The sequence below is a fragment of the Dendrobium catenatum genome, unplaced genomic scaffold (assembly GCF_001605985.2).
Source record: "Dendrobium catenatum unplaced genomic scaffold, ASM160598v2 fragScaff_scaffold_1117, whole genome shotgun sequence".
Taxonomy (NCBI): Eukaryota; Viridiplantae; Streptophyta; class Magnoliopsida; order Asparagales; family Orchidaceae; genus Dendrobium; species Dendrobium catenatum.
The window spans coordinates 1157795-1176069 of record NW_021319579.1 but is presented as its reverse complement, the minus strand read 5'-3'; the positions used below and the strand labels follow the sequence as shown (position 1 = coordinate 1176069).

The following is an 18275-nucleotide window of genomic DNA, read 5'->3' as shown; positions in this document are numbered from 1 at the left end:
CCCTTGCACACTTGTCACTGTATTCAGGCCATACAGCGCGTCGCTTCCAGGGGACGCCCTAGCATTAATACAATTTCTTAAAGGATTCATGTCATTATTTTTCGACAAGTTTTACGCTGGTTGTCGACTACCTGAAGCAACCCTCCACTTTTCTCATCAAGGACTTGGGACCTGGCAACGGCAGTGTTAAACACAAACTAACTATAAACAGTGAAAATAAATTAATGAACCAAACTCCAAAAAAGCTTCCTTTATATGTGACTCATTTATATTTCTTTTAGTATCTAACATAATCTATTCGACAAGTTTTACGCTGGTTGTCGACTACCTGAAGCAACCCTCCACTTTTCTCATCAAGGACTTGGGACCTGGCAACGGCAGTGTTAAACACAAACTAACTATAAACAGTGAAAATAAATTAATGAACCAAACTCCAAAAAAGCTTCCTTTATATGTGACTCATTTATATTTCTTTTAGTATCTAACATAATCTACATGTATTGTACTTTTTAATAATTGTATTTCTCTTTAATTAATTTAAGAAATCAACTTGTTGAAGAACTCTCTTTCACAATTATTCAAATGTTCAAATCAATTCTAATTTTGACATCAAAATAAGATGTAACTTTAATTATTGATTTAATTTAATATGCTATATGTTCGAACTAATCACTAAGTGTTCGAATACTTCGTAAAGTTTTAAACTAATTGTTCATTAAGTTTAATTTTAAGCATTCAAGCTTCTTAATTTGACATATTGTCAAATCATATAATTTATCAATTTATCTTTCTTTTTAGATGATTTGTATTATTATAAAAAGTAGTCCCATGTAATAAATTAGAGAATACAAATTTATCGATCTTCTTAAAATGATTATATAACACCTATATCCAAGGTTTTGAAAACCGGACCGGACAACAGACTGGAAGAAGGAGAGGTTCACGGTTTGATCGAACCGGGGTCGAACTGGATGACGTAATAAATAATAATATTATTAACCAAAACAAATGTAGAAGGGAATTCACAGAAGAAAAAGAAACATCAATCAATAACTCAAAACTAGCAAGCAGCAACATAACATTCAATTTAAAGGAACCAATTCTACATATTCGATTAACACCATAAATTATTCAAAGAAAAAGAGAAGATAAATTTTATGACAAAGATCGAAGAAAAGAAATTAAAAAAAATACTGACCTAAGATTACTGCCTTAACAAATCGTGTTGTATTTGAGAAACTGAGGCCACTGCTAAGTCCACGAGAGGCTGCAACTGCAACATGTAAAAGAGGAAGGAGAGGACAATTTTTTCCTGTTAGAGAGCTGACATCTCTAGAACACTAACGAGATGAACTATTATTGAAGCCGAAATCTCCTAACCTTACGATGATTCCTTTCGTAGAAACACTTTAATCTTCTCTTCAAAGAAATCTTTCTTGCCTGTTTACTTTCTTCTTGTCCTTGCTTTCTTCGGCTAGTTCGTGAATGATCCGAGCACCGACGGAAGAGCTGCAGCGACGAAGGAGTAGGAGCGGAGGAGAGGCGTAGCTTCGGGAGTTACCGCACGAATGCACGATTGAAGTCAACTAGGTTTTCCTTCACATACTTATTTACTTATTTCTCAAGTACCGCACGATTGGAATCAAACGGCTGAGAGAAGCATCTGTTTAACTGGGCAGTTCGAGTCCGGTTCACGGTTTGCCGGTTTCACGGTCCGACCGGTGGTCCGACTGGTTCAAATCTGGTTGCTTGCTTTGCCGGTTTTAGTGTTAAAACGAACCGGCGGTACCCGGCCTGAACCGGCCGGTCCGGTCCGGTTTTTGAAACGTTGTCTATATCCCTATAATTATTATTGCAGCATTTTATTCTCCCTTGCCTTGCTTTGGATTGCTCTCTTGTGCTAGATATGGTAAGATGATTCACTATTATTGTTCATACATGTATAATTTGAATGAGTGGTATTGCCTTTAATCTCTAACGTGGAGGAGGATCAAGTTTCAACCCCTTGCCAAAAAAACAAAAAACTATACTTTTAGTCTGGTCATCATATGCATCTATTGCGTAATTTTTTCTGTCTACATGAATAATTTCTATCCATTGCCTTTTAATGCAGTGAAACTATTGCTTGAGTTTTTTCTACATGAATAATTTCCGTCCATTGCCTTTTTATGCAGCTTCACTGGAAGAATTACTATAAGCACCTGCTTCTTTTAGCATATCAAAGTTTTGGTGTAGTATATGGTGATTTAGCTACTTGTCCTCTGTATGTCTATAAAAGTACTTTTTATGGGAGGCTTCATGATTTTCAAGACGAAGAGACAATATTTGGTGCATTTTCCTTGATATTCTGGACTTTCACTATGATTCCTTTGCTAAAATATGTATTCATTGTGTTGAGTGCGGATGATAATGGTGAAGGTGAGTTTTAAGGTGCCTTTTCATTCTTCTAAAGGGTGGTCATCGATTCATTGTTTATATCTTTATTTTACTCTTATTATTGAGGGTTTTTTACAGGGGGAACATTTGCTCTGTACTCTGTCCTTTGCAGGCATGCAAAGTTCAGTCTGTTACCGAATCAGCAGGCGGCTGATGAGGAGTTATCTACATATTACAGGCCTGGTTATGCATCTCGGAGTATCGCATTATCTCCATTGAAAAGATTTCTTGAGAAACATAAGAAGACACGGACTGCTTTACTACTTGTAGTTTTATTTGGCGCTTGTATGGTTATAGGTGATGGTGTTCTCACACCGGCAATTTCTGGTAAAAATCTGATTAATCGTTTTCCATAGCTTGGAAGAGCTTGCTGCAGTATTCTATATATTTATTTCATGTTCTTCTTTTCATACATTTTAATAAACTTGAACTGCCAGTCTGCCAACTATCATTTGCTTTACTACTAAATTAATTCTTGATCACCTGCAGTTCTATCATCAGTATCTGGATTGCAAGTTCGTGCCGAGGGTTTAAGTAATGGTTAGTCACTCTGTTTTCTTCTTTCATAGTATGCTGTGTACTTTTGACTTTCATAGATCATATCTGCAACTTGTTTTATGAGCAATCCAATGCCCCTCTGAAATTATTTTCCCTACTCCAGGTTCCATTTGTCTTAGTACCATCTAATTGGTCATATCATTTAGTTAGTAATTTTCTTTTCCTATCCAAAGCATTCAACTGAAATTATCATAATATATGAGTGTTTGAAAGTTGAGGATTAATGCGGAATTAGAATTATTTATTACTTTTTCTAGATTTAAGACATTTTCATAAAGGATAAACAGTTCGTAATTTAGCAACCATCAACTAATTGACATTGTAAGCTGGAAGGATTGCATTGTTCTTGAGATGACACTAAGACATTTTCACACACATTAACCTTATCTTGTGATCATTAGACAGTAAGTGTATTAGCAATTGGCTTGTCATGATTATTTCACGAGCTTTGAAGTTATTTTGATAATCTTTTTTATACGAGTTATTTTCAGGTTAGATTCTTTTTGGTGCAATTCTTCATGCAATGCTCATCAGAAACGTGTAGTAAAATTGTTTTATAATGCCGCCACAAATAGTTGGCATCAAGTTAATTATCATGATCATAATGAGATTTTTATACAGATATGTGGGAATTCTCCATATATATATATATATATATATATGCATTGATGATTTAAAATGTTATTTTGAATCTTTTGATACCCAAAATTTCATATTATTCCAAGAGGATCCCTCTCCAACTGCAGCCTAGCTCTCTCTCGAAGGTGTGTATACTTATCCTACAAAACATAACATAAGATTAATCATCATATAATCGTTACTTACAATATTTCTGTAAGTATGAAGTCCTTATATACTTACATATGGTCTCCTTGCTCGCTTATACACCCACGGCTAGCCCACCCATTACTAGCCCTCCTGGCGCTTATCAGTGTGACTGTGTAACTCAACTGCAATGGGTTATCTACAAAGCATCTCCTTGTGCAATATACTTAGATTAGCATGCATACACAAATAAATTATTAAAATCTATTCAAATTTTTACCAATCATCTTCTATACTCAGTGTGTGGAACTGAGCCCCCAGCATGGAGGGAGATTTCCAGGCTCCTGACGTTAGAAGCTTGATTTTGTTTGTTCTGCTCCCTATTCATTGTAAAATTTGGGATGCCCCAAGCACTATTGAGCTCTGCCCGCCCATACATCCTCTCCAATCTCAAGCGGTATCTTGTCAGCCCTCCTAATACGAGTGAACATGTTTCACAAGCGAGTTGCTTCGTGTTTCTCAAAATTTGTTATGATTCGAGTACCATGCTCAGGCAACCAATAGAAATAGTGCTGTATACAATAATTAGAAAAACATATTTTTTAATAGCTTAATAAAATACGAAGATATTTTAATAATATTGCAATTTACTAATCTCAAATTTCCTGAACCACATGTGGCACACTTCCTTCGGGATTTTCTTCTAAGAGACATATGGAACATCAAACCTGCTCCTTATGATATCTCGTATCATGTGAGTGGGTTGCTTTGATGGATAAAACATACACAAAATATTTAGTTGAAGAATTTTATTTCTCAAATATATGTGTAATATAAAACATACACATTTATGTACGTGTCACCCTCAAGCTGAATATGCATGCGTCCTTCTAAAGTTGGTGCTGTGGCAGCTTGCGTGGAAGGTCCAACTGCTTTCAGGGTGGAAGGTCCAGTTGCATAGGGCTGAGGTGGTGGTGGGTAGTAAAATGAATGAACGTATGGTGGATAGGGATAAGTAGCAGGGAATCCCTGAGAAGATGGTGGAGGGTAGTACAAGTAAAAAGGTGCCATCTGCGTAGGGTCTGGTGACGGAAAGCGAGGTCTGCGGAGTAAAACGGAGAACTCCCTGCAAGAGGTGTAGGTACAGGGGGGTTAGGTTGGGTATGAGTGGTAGGCTGTGAAGAGGAGGTCCCCTCAGTTTTTCTACCCCCCGACTGGATCCTTCATTGGTATTCTTCTTGCACCTGAAAATATTTGAGATCGATTGCCTATGGGACTCATCACCTCCAAAAGATATCTGCAAAAAATAAAAGAAACAATTAGGTATGATCTGTGTATATTTATAAAAATGCAGGAAATAAGTAAATTAAATGCAGGAAAAGGAACTACTGTTGTAAGCTAACATGTAAAAAAAATCTACTGTGTATACTAACATGTAAAAAAAAGAATTACTGTATGTATGCTAACATGTAAAAAAAATTATTGGGCAATTCACATTTATCTCATAATTATTAATCACTAGTTGATTCGCTTTCATCTGATGAGATCAAATCCTCACTACTAACATCTTCCATGTTCTTCTCAATTTTTTAAGTCTACCTTCTCTAACTGCAACTCAATTTTATTAGCTACAATATGATCATCTACATAATTAGCAGGCTCTTTAAAATTTGACATACACTCCTCTTAATGTGCTACTGGTATTGATGCAATATTCTTAATAACCCCCTTAGGTTTAGTATTGATGATTACAAGACAATCTGGCTCACGCCGTAGTCTACCTAGATACTTAGCAATGAATATTTGGGTAGCCTGGCTAGCAAAGACAAATGGGTCGTATTTTTCATATCTTCTACCCCGCTTTACTTCTGTAATACCATAAAGTGGATGCACTATTGTCCCTCTATTTTGCAATGGATTAAATTAATCACAATTAAAACGATATAAGTTGTTCCTTTCACCAGGATATTCCAACTGTAGTACTTCCTGTAAGATCCCATAATACTCACAATCATCACCTATATGATTGTTCCCTTTCACACATACACCACAACTTTATGTTTTTCGACCTTCACACCAAACTTTGGTTTTGAAATCTATAATCGTTGACAATAAAAATTGGTTACCATTTTATTGCTCTCATATGCCCCCAAGCTAGATTCATTAGTCTTTGCCCTTCCAAATCTTTGGCTTCGTTGTGGACCTAATTGGTGTAGAAATTATAGTTATGTTATTATCATTTTCACTAAGTTAATTAACTTATATATAAGGTTGAAGTGACTTGTTGAAATATATATTGTTTCTTTGCACCAATTTGAAAATTCAGATTCCACTCTCTTTTCCTGATCTAATAGTGATGTTATAGTCAGACCATTAACGAACTTTCTGCAAAAGTTTTGAAGTTAGAGTTGCTATGCACGAGTCTATAAAATTTACATAATCTTATCTTAAACTTACTCAAGATATAGCTCAACTTCAGCACAATTAAGCAGTGTGTACAACAAGGCAACTCTCATTTCCTTATCTATCAAATAACACACAATACAAGCGCTTACTTCCTTGCCACATTCGTTGAATACTGATCTGTTACTGGTAGATCAACATACATCTGTATTATCCAAATTTTGAGGTACAATATTCCTTGTTGATTGTAACTCTATGTCAAAGTAGTATGAGCAAAATTGAGTAGTTTCATATATCAAGTGTGTTTCACATATTGATCATTCGGGACGTGTTTTATTCTTTGTAGTCTTCTTAAGTTTATTTAAGTACCTGAATGATGTATGATTATGAATTTAAAACTTACCTTAAATTTATTTAAGTACCCAAATGACCTGCTTGGTTCTTTACAGCCTGCCTGAATGAAATAATTCACTCCATTAAAAAATTCATCTATTAATGTCTTGAGTCCAAGCAACATTCAGTTATACATCCAATTTCTATACTTTCGAATATCCATAACACACTTGAACCATAAATTCCTACAACCAAAGATGAGATTTGTATCAATTAAAAAAAAATTATGTGTAATAGTGATGATTTTAGGAGTTTGCATGGATAGTTGTGCGCCTCCATCACACACATTGTATATTGGGCAATAGAAGAGCATGTGTGAATTAATGCAACACACTAAATACATCTAGTTTTTCAACCAAGTCATCGAAAGGTTGTCATTTTATGTGATCAAACCATCTAAGGTGACTCTCCCTAATCTTATCTTCCACTGGAGCTACTCCAACATTTTCATGTACATTCTCATTTCATATCCTATCTGTAAGAGTAAAGCCACTCATCCACCTAATCATCCTCATCTTTGCAACGCTTAGCTTAATATTATGCTTCTCTTTTAATGACCAACATTTTACACCATAATAAAGCATTGATAGTCTCACCACCATTATTTAGAATTTTCCTTTAAGTTTGAGGGAAACTTATCTATCACACAATAAGCCCGATGCATTCCTCCATTTCAATTTAAGCCCTCACTGGCTACACGAATTCTTTTCTTCATTGTATTATGTTAAGAGTCAAATTCTTATTTAAATCTAATAAATTAAAGTTCATGAACTCTAATACTTTCTAACCAAGTCTTTTTAGGTATACCACTGCCTTTTTTAATATAGGCCAATTCTAATCCATCTTCTATCTTAATCGGGTCATTATAAGGTCGACATTTTATGTGACCAAACCTTCTAAGGCGACTATCTCTAATCTTATTTGCCAGTTGAGCTACTCCAACCTTTACACATATATACTCATTTTGCATTCTCTATAGTAAAGCCACACATCCACCTAAGGATCCTCATCTATGCAACACTTAATATTATGGTTGAGGGGAATTTTTCTATCACACAATAAACCTGATGCATTCCTCCACTACAATCATGCATACAACATCAATTATATTAATAATATCTTCATCTATGACATCATCACTATGAAGAATAGACTCATGATAAGGAATAAAGATGGATACATTCTCAGCAAGCAAGGAACATCATCGAATGAGGCGAGAAAAAGGTACGTCGTCAATGGTGGCAAGAGAGTCGTGGTGAGAGGAGAGGGAAGACGGCTCTAAACGACGAGGAAGTGTGACTGAACGAAGAGGCAGCATCATCGACTAAACGACGAGGCAGTGTGATTTCGGATGCTACATGAAGGAACGTCGTCGAAGGAGGCGGGGGTTGAAGGGGGTCCAAAATGAGCACAGAAGGAGCGCTGTCGAAGGAGGCAATGGTCGAAGGAGGTCTAAAACGTGCGAATGAAAGAAATTGCCAGTCAACCGATTTAGATAGGGTTATTTGAGTCGGATTTGCGATGAATTTGTGACGGATTTGCGGGGAGAATTTCGTCGCAAATTCGTGGCGGATTTTCAGCCTCAAATTCGCAACAAATCCATCACAAATGATTCAAAAAAAAATTTTCATCCCAAATTCGTCACCATTTCAGAGATGAAAATTTTTGCCGCAAATTTTCAACTTTTCTGTAGTTTTGGAACCGCCGATATAGTTTTGGATTGCATCTCAATGAGCTTCCTCATCTTTTCCTCCATCACTCCCAATCGGTTCTCTATGGATGTAACCCTTCCTTCCATGGTTGAAAACCTTCCTTCGATGGTTGGGAACTTTTCCTCCATTTAGGATTTGATTTGCTCTACTTTGCCTTTCAATGCATCCAATTTATTTGCTTTCATCTCTAAAACCACGCTCTGATATCAATTTGATACGAAGTAGATGTAGAACTTGAAGAAAACATTGGCTGAATATTCAATTTTAACAAAACAGAAATTTGCAACAAGTAAACGATGAAGAAGAACACTCAAGATCACTTTTTAGTGGATTATATATAAAGGAAAAGACAAGATACATGTGATCTACAATTAGAGAGGTAGATCAGTTCTCTCAAATGACCTAGACGCTGCTAGGAAGCCCTAAAAAAACGATAGCCAAACACAAAACTCATCTATAACATACTCTAAACCCTAAAAAACTCCCACTTAAATAGCCCTAGAACACAAAATCATAAATAGAACATTCCTAAACAATTAAACATAATTTAGGAAACTTTCCTAAACAATTAAACATGATTTATGAAATCTTCTTAAACTATTAAATATGATTTAGGAATTATTCCTAAATAATTAAACATGATTTAGAAAACCTTCATAAACAATTAAACATATGTTAGGAAACATCCCTAAATAATATTCCTTCTCTTATTTCAATTTAAATTAGAAATCTTTCCCTACTGTTTTCTGCTCTTAGTTCCGCCCAGCCATCCTCTCCAATCATACCAATATTTTAATCTTACTTTCCATTCTATCGTCTACTTTAGTATATTTATCCTATTTGCACTAGGAACCCTAGTTGATTTACAGTTTTGCATCACTTATCCCAACTTGGAAATTGGATGAACATCAAGTACGTTGCATTGCTTACCTAATGTTTTAAGCCAACCCTCTTAGACCCTAGTGTGGGCCTATAAGTGGTTCGGTTTACTTTGAAGTGACCCAAGTTTCTATCTTATCGATGCTTTATCAAAACCAAAACTTTTATTTGATCATAAACCAATCAAGAAGCCTTACCAATCTAATGTTGCTAGGTAGGATATTGAGTTAGCCTAATCTATCTCATTAACTTGATTACTTACCTAAATATATTATGTAAACTTTTTATATGGATTATATAATGCTTATACTTTTAATATGGATTATTGGTATATTGAATGATGTATATTGATGATCTAAACCATAGAATAAATCCCACTTTAAATTTGTTTTTGCGTGCCCAACACAGCTAATCTTAAGTGTGGAGGGGATTTCAGATAGACTTGAAATCCCTTCACTCTGATGCTTCATGAATAGTGGATAAAAATAGGACAACTTGAACCCAACCTAAATCCTTATTTGATCCAAATAGAATTTGATTTGGATATATATGCCGAAGCTAATCCAATTTGAATTCATCCTTTACATGCTTATCCCAGAGGACTTTTTGTACAAGTTTCTATACTCTCTTCTCATGAGGACTGAAAAATCCCTTTTACTCTTTGAACTCTTTTCACATACTGAATAGCATAGAATAGAAATACTCTTAATTCTTATCCAAAAAAGAGAACAAATTATAGTTTATATATAGAATGCAAACTCCTTCAAGGTGCAAACGACTCAGGAAGGGAAAAAAAGGAAGAATGTACAAACAAAATAATGGGAAATAACCACACAATTTTATTTTCCCACAAATGGAAATGAGAAACTGCTGAATCAGCATGTTATATTTTTTTTCCTTGATTCCTTTATTGGAGTAGTTGGCTTGCTGTCTCGATTCTCCCAGATTCTTGCTGAGGCTTGTTTTCTCGGTTCTCCCAGATTCTAGCTGGGACGGCAGCTGGGATTCCATGATTGCATGGACCATTATTCGGCAAAGATGACTGTCCTCCATGAAATATTCCAGAAATGATTTCTGATTTGAAGTAGCTGCCTGCTGTCCGCCACCTTGCATTTATCTATATTTGGTTTCTGGTTTCTATGAGCATAATTCCTTTGAAATCTGCCGGAAGACTGTTGTCTGCTAATATGATTATGATCAGAAATCCACGCTTCTCTTGGGCTTTTCCCTAAAAAATTATTTTTGGAGATCTCCATCTTCAAGGGGGGCTCTCTCCGATCTCCCCTTGGCTTTAGCATCAAAGAGAGCTAGGCCACCACATTGGCTACGGTTCTTTGTGTAAAAGTGTCACAGTTCCATCTTATAGTGAACTTGGGTTTGCTTTTGCTTGTGCTTAGACTGGCGATGCTAGACTTTCCATCATCCATTGGCTCTTTCATGCTCCTTAATAAGACCGCCTTCCTACTCTTGTTGAATCATGGCGCTAACATGTGTTCAAAAAGAAATATACCAATTGATGAGCTCTTCATTGAGCAGTTATGTATGTGGCTTTTTTATGCTATTTCACTGTGCTTTGCTGAGTTGTTTATGACATAGATTATTGTAATATTATATGTGGAATGATTTGTATCCTTTACAATGTCATTTACTTGGTTTACATGAAAACTATTGTTAGGTACCTATATTTTTCCCTTAGTGTTATAAAATTTAAAACTTGCCATGATCTTCTTTACTGCTAACATCTAAAATTTTTTCCAACGGTAAAACAGCTGTGGTGGTAATTATATCTTGCATTGTTCTTGTTGGTCTCTTTGCTTTGCAACACCGTGGTACTCATAGGGTAGCCTTCTTGTTTGCACCAATCGTTATTATTTGGCTTTTGTGTATTGGCCTCATTGGTCTATACAACATCATCCACTGGAATCCCAGAATATACTTAGCTCTTTCACCAAGCTACATCATCAAGTTCTTTAAGGTAACCGGAAAGGATGGCTGGCTTTCTCTTGGAGGAATATTACTTTGTATTACAGGTGAACATTGAAGTGTATCCTCCTTTCTTTCAACACAAAAGAAACTTTACTTTTTTTGAACCAACTGTTATAACAGACTGTTCATCGCAATTACAGGTAGTGAAGCTATGTTTGCTGATCTTGGCCACTTCACTGCAGCATCTATTAGGGTAGGCGCACTTCCTTTACATTCATTTTCTTAAGAAAAAATATCCATGGCAGTACAAAGCAATTATGATTTTATTAAAGGAATTCCTGAAGTACATAAAACTGCCAATTCCTGTATGCAATGGTTAATTTTCTCGTATTCTTAGCAAAAAAAATTTATTTAGGAAAATGTTGATTCTCTTTGTGGCCAACTTGTTTATTTGAAGTTTTCTTTTGGATGTTAGATTTATTGCTGTCATTTGTTTCTTTCCATATGGGACTTGGTTGCATGTTAATTTGCTAGAGGTATCTTTGCAAGTTGATCTGCTTTATTTAGGTTGGAAAAATCTTAATCAATTTTATTTGTACTTTATGAAATCTTAATGCTTTAATATGTGGCAACATGAGAACTGATTTTGTGTTATTATAATAATAAATTATTGCTGTTTAAAATTGAAGCCACATGATTGAGCCACTATAGTTTTAAATGAGACTAGCCTGCTGATATATGTTCTTAGGTTAAGCGCAACATTTCCATCAATGACAACAGAGCAAGTGAATTTGTTATATATTGCGTGACATATGGTTTAAATTGATATGGCTCTTGAAGCTTAACACAAGCAGATCAGTGTTGGTTAGAATACTATTGAATCTAATGGTAAAAGCTAAACTGAAATTGAAAAGCTACATATGCTTTCTTGAATCACGTTCCTCATATCTCCCTCTCAAAAACCTGTATTGTTTTGTACTTCTCCTCCATAAGTGGAACTGTCCAACACCGCCTCATCCTCTAGATAAAAATACCAATTCTTTGTTTTGTACTTCACCACCTACAATGAAATATTTCTTCCAGGCCTCATCCTAATTGAAAGCACCTCTTCACTTTCTGTAAACCTAAGCTTAAATGCTTGATTTGCGTTTGCAAAACTACATATGATGTTTATTTTGTTCGTGAGGCCATGCTAAGAAGTATGTTCGATTCAAAATTAGAGTGCTGTTTTGGGAACTAGTTTAAGAGTCTTTGATTTACTGTGGTTATATCTGACAATATTGTTTTTTAGTGTTTAAGGGAGGTCTAAGGTATAAGCATTTTAGAATTCATGATTCTATTTCTTTTTTAAATTAGCTTGATCATATTATCTATTACCAATATAGTGATGTACTGATGGGGACATCAACAAGAGGTTCCGACATGTTTATCAGAGGAGACACTAGAGATCGATGGCCATGATGGAGAGTCTTTACTTTTGATGCATTTTATGTATTATTTATTTTATATTTCAGTTTTTCCGTTTTTATCCCTATGGGTAGTTAGCTGCTATTGTAGCCCAAGGGGCATTTTAGTCTATTTTTCTTTTGTCATTTTGAGACCTATATATATGGCCACTCCTTATGTATTATGGATGTTTTGATGAATGAAAATTCTAAATTTTCTTTGTCTCCTGCAATCTTGAGTGCTTGAGAGAAGATGAAGGCCTAGGTGAGGTGATTGCAATACCCGTCAGTCTTTGGAATAGTCCGAGGCTTGCGGCTCCACCCTTGCTCCCCTCTCCTTTTCCCCTTGAACCCCTCCTTTCTTCCCCATACCGCCGGCCACCTGCTCTCACCGCCGCTCCCCCTCCCTTTTCCCCAAATCCCTTCCCCACCCGACCACCATCCTAACCCGCCGACCCCCCTTAGTCCCTCCCGCCACCACTCTTTGCCTCCACCCTAGCTCCACCGCCTCACCTCCCCCTCCTCGCTATACCGCCGGCCACACACCACCTTCCCTTACTCCCCATTAATTGAATTGATTTCTTTCCTAATTTAGGTAGCCAAATTTGGAGTGATTTTAAAATTCAAATTCAAATTGATTTGGATTAAATTCTTCCCTAAATTTCCTACCCGAATTAGGCAACCCCTAAATCCTCTCAAATCTGAAATTAATTTCAGATTTCCCATTTTATTTATTTAATTACTTGGGCCCACAATCCAAGTAATTAAATCTCCCCAAATCTCTCCCTATAGGGTCGGCCACCCTTTCTCTCTCCAATTCCATTAATTGGAATTCAATTAAGGATCCAATTAATTACATCTCTTCCCCTAATTCCCTCCCAACCCCTATTTGTTTCAAATTTCAAAATTTGAAATTCTCCTAGCCTAATCTAATTAAAATCTGAACATAACTTCAGATTTCGAAATTAAACCTCTCCCAACTCCTCACCCTAGCCGCCCTTCTCCCACTCCCACCCTAGCCTACCGCCGGCCCTCCCTCTTCTCTTTCTTGCTTCAACTAGCCGCCGGCCCAAGGGGTCCAAGAGAGGAGCCCTCCGCACCCATGGATGTCCCCTATGATAATCAAGGAAGAACGGATCTCCTTGGATCACCGTTCTTTGAGGTGAATTTGGACGTTGATGAGACTATCGACGGATATATCGACCACATCCTCTTCACGATCGTGCCTTCCGGTGAAGAACACATCCCCGCCGGATCGTGGAGACTCACCAAAAGTCCACTCCTCCCCCACCACCGACGACCTTTTCTTGGATCAAGGCCATTGGTGTTGCGACCTTCCGAGTGGCATCGTTGGGTGTGCTGAAAGCCTCTTCTCCGCTAACCCTTACCTTGAGTGTGAGTGTGAATGGTAACTCTTGATGAACTTTCTAAACATTAAGCTAGGGATTTTTATTACGGCATACTTGTTGTTACTGTGGTAATTTCGGAATTATCTTAACTTGTTCGAAACTTCTAATCTTTTAACTGCTTCCTATGATAAAATTAAACGATTGAAAGTTCTTTAATACATTACTCTTAAAGTAGCAAGCTTCACAATCCTTTTAATATTTCCTTGCATTTTTTGCTGGTTTCTCATCATGTACGAACTGGATGCATTCACAACTTCCAAACTCACCTCTGATAAAATTCAAAACCGGGGCATCCAAATATAGGTTCTGCTAGACTTTTTAGATAATTGGCACAGAGAACTACTTGTACACCGAAGTGGCAGAGCAGCTTAAATAATCAAAGGATGATGGATGAAAAAGTTTTTTTTTTTTTTTATTATAAGGAAGTAAGAATTTTACTAAGTAGAGAGCGTCAAGTAAACCTTGATTGCTCCTTTGACATAATTCATAAAGGATATTCAGATATTGGTTCTTAAATTTAAAATGGAACAACCTCATCTCTCATTTTCTGTCTTCGGTCATTTTGATTCTTTGATACCTTGATTGCTCCTTAAGGTAACCACCGAGGAAACAACAAATGCATTTTTTTAGTTGTTTTTCAATCAATCCTGAAGTAGTCTGATTTTTCATTCCTTTTTTATTTCTATTCTGTTCTTAAAACTGCTGTGGATAACCTAAGTGTTAAATTATTTTTTATACCTTTTTTTAATAACTATGGTGAATTAAATAGGTTTAGAGACTTTGATGTAGTTGGATGCATTAAAAGTCATTGGTAATGGGATCTTAGTTCAAAATTAATACATCAAGAAAAGATGAAAATATTATTTTGAGGAATTATAAAATAGGGATTTTAAGAAAAAAATTATTTTGTAAGCATAATGAACAAAAAAAGAGGTATATATGTTAATTAAAAAATGTGAAGTAAAGTCAGCTTTGAAGAAGATGCTTAATGATAAAGCTTTTAAGTTCATATCAAATCTCTTGTTAAGATTTGAAAAGTTATATGAGCTACTACAGTGATTTGGTTAACAAATAGTTTAATGAAAATTTGAAACATGAAGGGATTCCAAATGAATTGAGAAAGCATTTTGTACCACTATTTAAGAACATAGAAGTTAAAATTATGATAGTTATGCATACATGAATTATAGTGAAGCTATGTAAGGGAGCAATTAATCATAAGCTTGAAAAAACTGTTGGTTTGAGAATCAAGCTAATTCATGCTAGAGAGATCTATAGTGAAAGTTTTTTTTTTATGACAATTATTGGAAAATGTAGAAATCTGAGAAAGAATCTTTATATGATTTTTATTAATATTGAGAAATATATGTTCAAGTATTATGAGAATTAATTTGATGCACATTAACAAAAAATGATTTGTGTTAAAAGTATGTTGAAGCCATTAAACATATTTATGATGGGGGCATTGATTAATATTAAAAGTGCTTTAGGAGTAATTCGATAAGAGATTAGGGTTTAGAGATCCATTTCACTTGAAACATGCATTACTTAATCCACTATTTTCTCAAGTAATGGAACTCAAACTCCATTCAATATCGCAGGCATATTAGTGTCATTACGTATCTTGTCTCCATGTCTGTATTCTTACAGCTATTTATTATGTTAAATCTTTTGTAGGGACTACCTGTAGTCTTAAACTGTAGATTTTTCCTGATAAGCTGATATAATCAGAAAGAAAAATCAGGAAGTATGTTAATGACTCAATTCCTGAGACCAAGAGAGAGAACCTCTTATCAAACCCTTTTAAATCTAGTATAACGTTATCATGTTTCATGTTCTTAACGCTATTATTTTATTCCAGAATATTCATTCGTGTATATGGTTTTCAACTTTTCCCTTAAAAAATACATATGCAGGTTGCGTTTGTCACTGTAATATATCCATGCTTGGTACTGCAATATATGGGACAGGCAGCATATCTTTCTAAAAATGTTTCCTCGGTTTCCATAAGCTTCTATGCTTCCATCCCCCGTAAGACTGATCAAGATTAACAACTTTCATTAGACAAATTTCTTTTAGAATAAAAACTTCTAATTCTGACATTTTTTTATTTTCTACTGCAGAAGCTGTGTTTTGGCCGGTTTTCTTGGTGGCCACTCTAGCTGCTGTAGTTGCTAGCCAAGCTGTCATCTCAGCAACTTTTTCGATTGTGAAACAATGCCTTGCTTTGGGCTGTTTTCCTCGTGTTAAGGTTGTCCATACATCTAGGTGGATCTATGGCCAAATATACATACCTGAAATTAACTGGATACTTATGGTGCTTTGTCTTGCTGTCACCATTGGGTTCCGCGATACAACCTTGATTGGAAATGCATATGGTAAGCTTTCTTAAGCTTTGTTTGGGACGAATTTCTTACTGTTCTTAATGCAACTTTCTAATAGAAAAATTTAAGTTTTGTACTAGAAAGCTGTTTGAAGAAGCAGTAAGAAAACCATTCCAAACGAAACCTTATTCTGTTACCAAATGTATAAAGTTTTAAATCCGAATGACCTGTTCAAAGAATTTGTTTCTTATATATCATTCTTATATATTGCTGCTTCATTGATTAATAATTATCAAAACATTCTGATTTACAGGCATTGCATGCATAGCTGTGATGTTTGTCACGACATGGTTGATGGCGTTGATTATCATCTTTGTTTGGCAGAAGAATGTCTTTTTTGCTCTTTTGTTCCTAGTTTTCTTTGGGATCATTGAAGGGGGATACCTTTCATCTTCAATTATGAAAGTCCCACAGGGAGGATGGGCTCCTCTGGTGCTTGCATCTGTATTTATGGCTATCATGTATGCTTGGCACTACGGAACTCGGCGAAAGTATCTTTTCGACATGCAAAACAAAGTTTCAATGAAGTGGATCCTCACTCTTGGCCCTAGTCTTGGCATAGTTCGTGTCCCTGGAATTGGCCTTATCTATACTGAACTGGTTACTGGAGTTCCTGCCATCTTTTCCCATTTTGTCACAAACCTACCTGCTTTTCATCAAGTTCTGGTCTTTGTTTGTGTCAAGTCAGTTCCAGTCCCTTATGTTCCTCCTGATGAACGATATCTGATTGGCCGGATTGGTCCCAGAGCCTACAGAATGTACAGATGTATTGTAAGATATGGCTACAAAGATGTGCAGAAGGATGATTACAATTTCGAGGATCATTTAGTTATGAGCATTGCGGAGTTCATTCAGATGGAAGCCGAGGAATCAAGAAGCTCAATCAGCTGCGATGGGTCGCCCGAGGGAAGAATGGCGGTTATTCGAACCTCGGAAAGGCGTTCCGGTTTAGTCGTGAGAGACGCCGACGATGAAGCTCCAGGTGCATCGATTTCTGCGAGAAGCAGCAAGTCGGAGACTCTGCAAAGTTTGCAGTCATTGTATGAGCATGAATCCCCAAATCTAACTCGAAGAAAACGGGTTCGATTCGAACTGCCTCAGTCGCCGCAAGTAGATCCGCAGATGCGAGAGGAACTCGCCGCTCTGGTGGAGGCCAAAGAGGCAGGAGTTGCTTATGTGTTAGGCCACTCTTACATAAAGGCCAGGAAGAATTCATCCTTCATAAAGAAGTTTGTTATTGATGTGGCCTACTCTTTCCTCCGTAAGAACTGCAGGGGCCCTTCTGTGGCCTTGAATATCCCTCACATTAGCCTGATTGAAGTGGGAATGATCTACTATGTTTAATAATAAGGTTCTCCATCAACCAGCAGCGATATTACAGCCCAAAAGCACTTATAAGCTGCTTTTTTTCTTGAAAGAATGTTGAGCAGCTGGAGGCCTACTTTCTAATTGTACTTGTATATCTATGTAGGCTTCTATCTCTAGATGGCATTGTATTTGGTAGTTCAAAATTCTTCTTTTGCCGTCCGGAACTAAGCTATGATGTCTGTTCTTAAGTAATGTTTTGATGTAGAATAAATATGACTATTTTCTTGAATTTTGTTTGTTTTTCTTGTAGCAATAATGATTTTCTTGGTTCATTTGGTGATCATGTAGGCTTCTTAACCATGATGTTTGGTATTAAATTATTTTGCCTTTTCAGTTTCGAAATGGCAGAATTTTTTTTTTACTGTTGTTTGTATGTGTCGCTTCTGCAGAAATGTTTTTTAGAGAACTGTATTTTTGTACTGTTTTCAAAAGATTTTTGATATTAACTTCTTCGTTAGAAAATTTTGTTCTCTCAAACATTCTCAAACAACAGTTTTAAAACTATATTTTAGAAAAAGTACAGAATAACCAAACGAAGTCTTTGTATATATGCATCTCACATTCTATTTGAGCGCAACGAAAATAGTGAATGATTGA

The 18275-nt window shown here is 36.1% G+C and overlaps 1 protein-coding gene across 2 annotated transcripts in view; it reads left to right on the top strand.

Annotated features, from left to right (window-relative positions):
* The window catches only part of LOC110113801 (potassium transporter 7), a 30956-nt gene extending 12995 nt beyond the window's left edge, over positions 1-17961 (top strand). Inside the window, exons 2-9 of one of the 2 annotated variants that reach the window (XM_020846501.2) lie at positions 2175-2418; positions 2515-2763; positions 2926-2976; positions 10916-11176; positions 11273-11325; positions 15843-15957; positions 16050-16304; positions 16564-17961. In XM_020846501.2, coding sequence (XP_020702160.1) covers positions 2175-2418; positions 2515-2763; positions 2926-2976; positions 10916-11176; positions 11273-11325; positions 15843-15957; positions 16050-16304; positions 16564-17654 — 2319 coding nt within the window. In that variant the 3' untranslated portion in view covers positions 17655-17961. The remainder of the gene's footprint in view (positions 1-2174; positions 2419-2514; positions 2764-2925; positions 2977-10915; positions 11177-11272; positions 11326-15842; positions 15958-16049; positions 16305-16563) is intronic. The other variant, XM_028698623.1, reaches the window with a different exon arrangement.
* Positions 17962-18275: the final 314 nt, after the last annotated feature.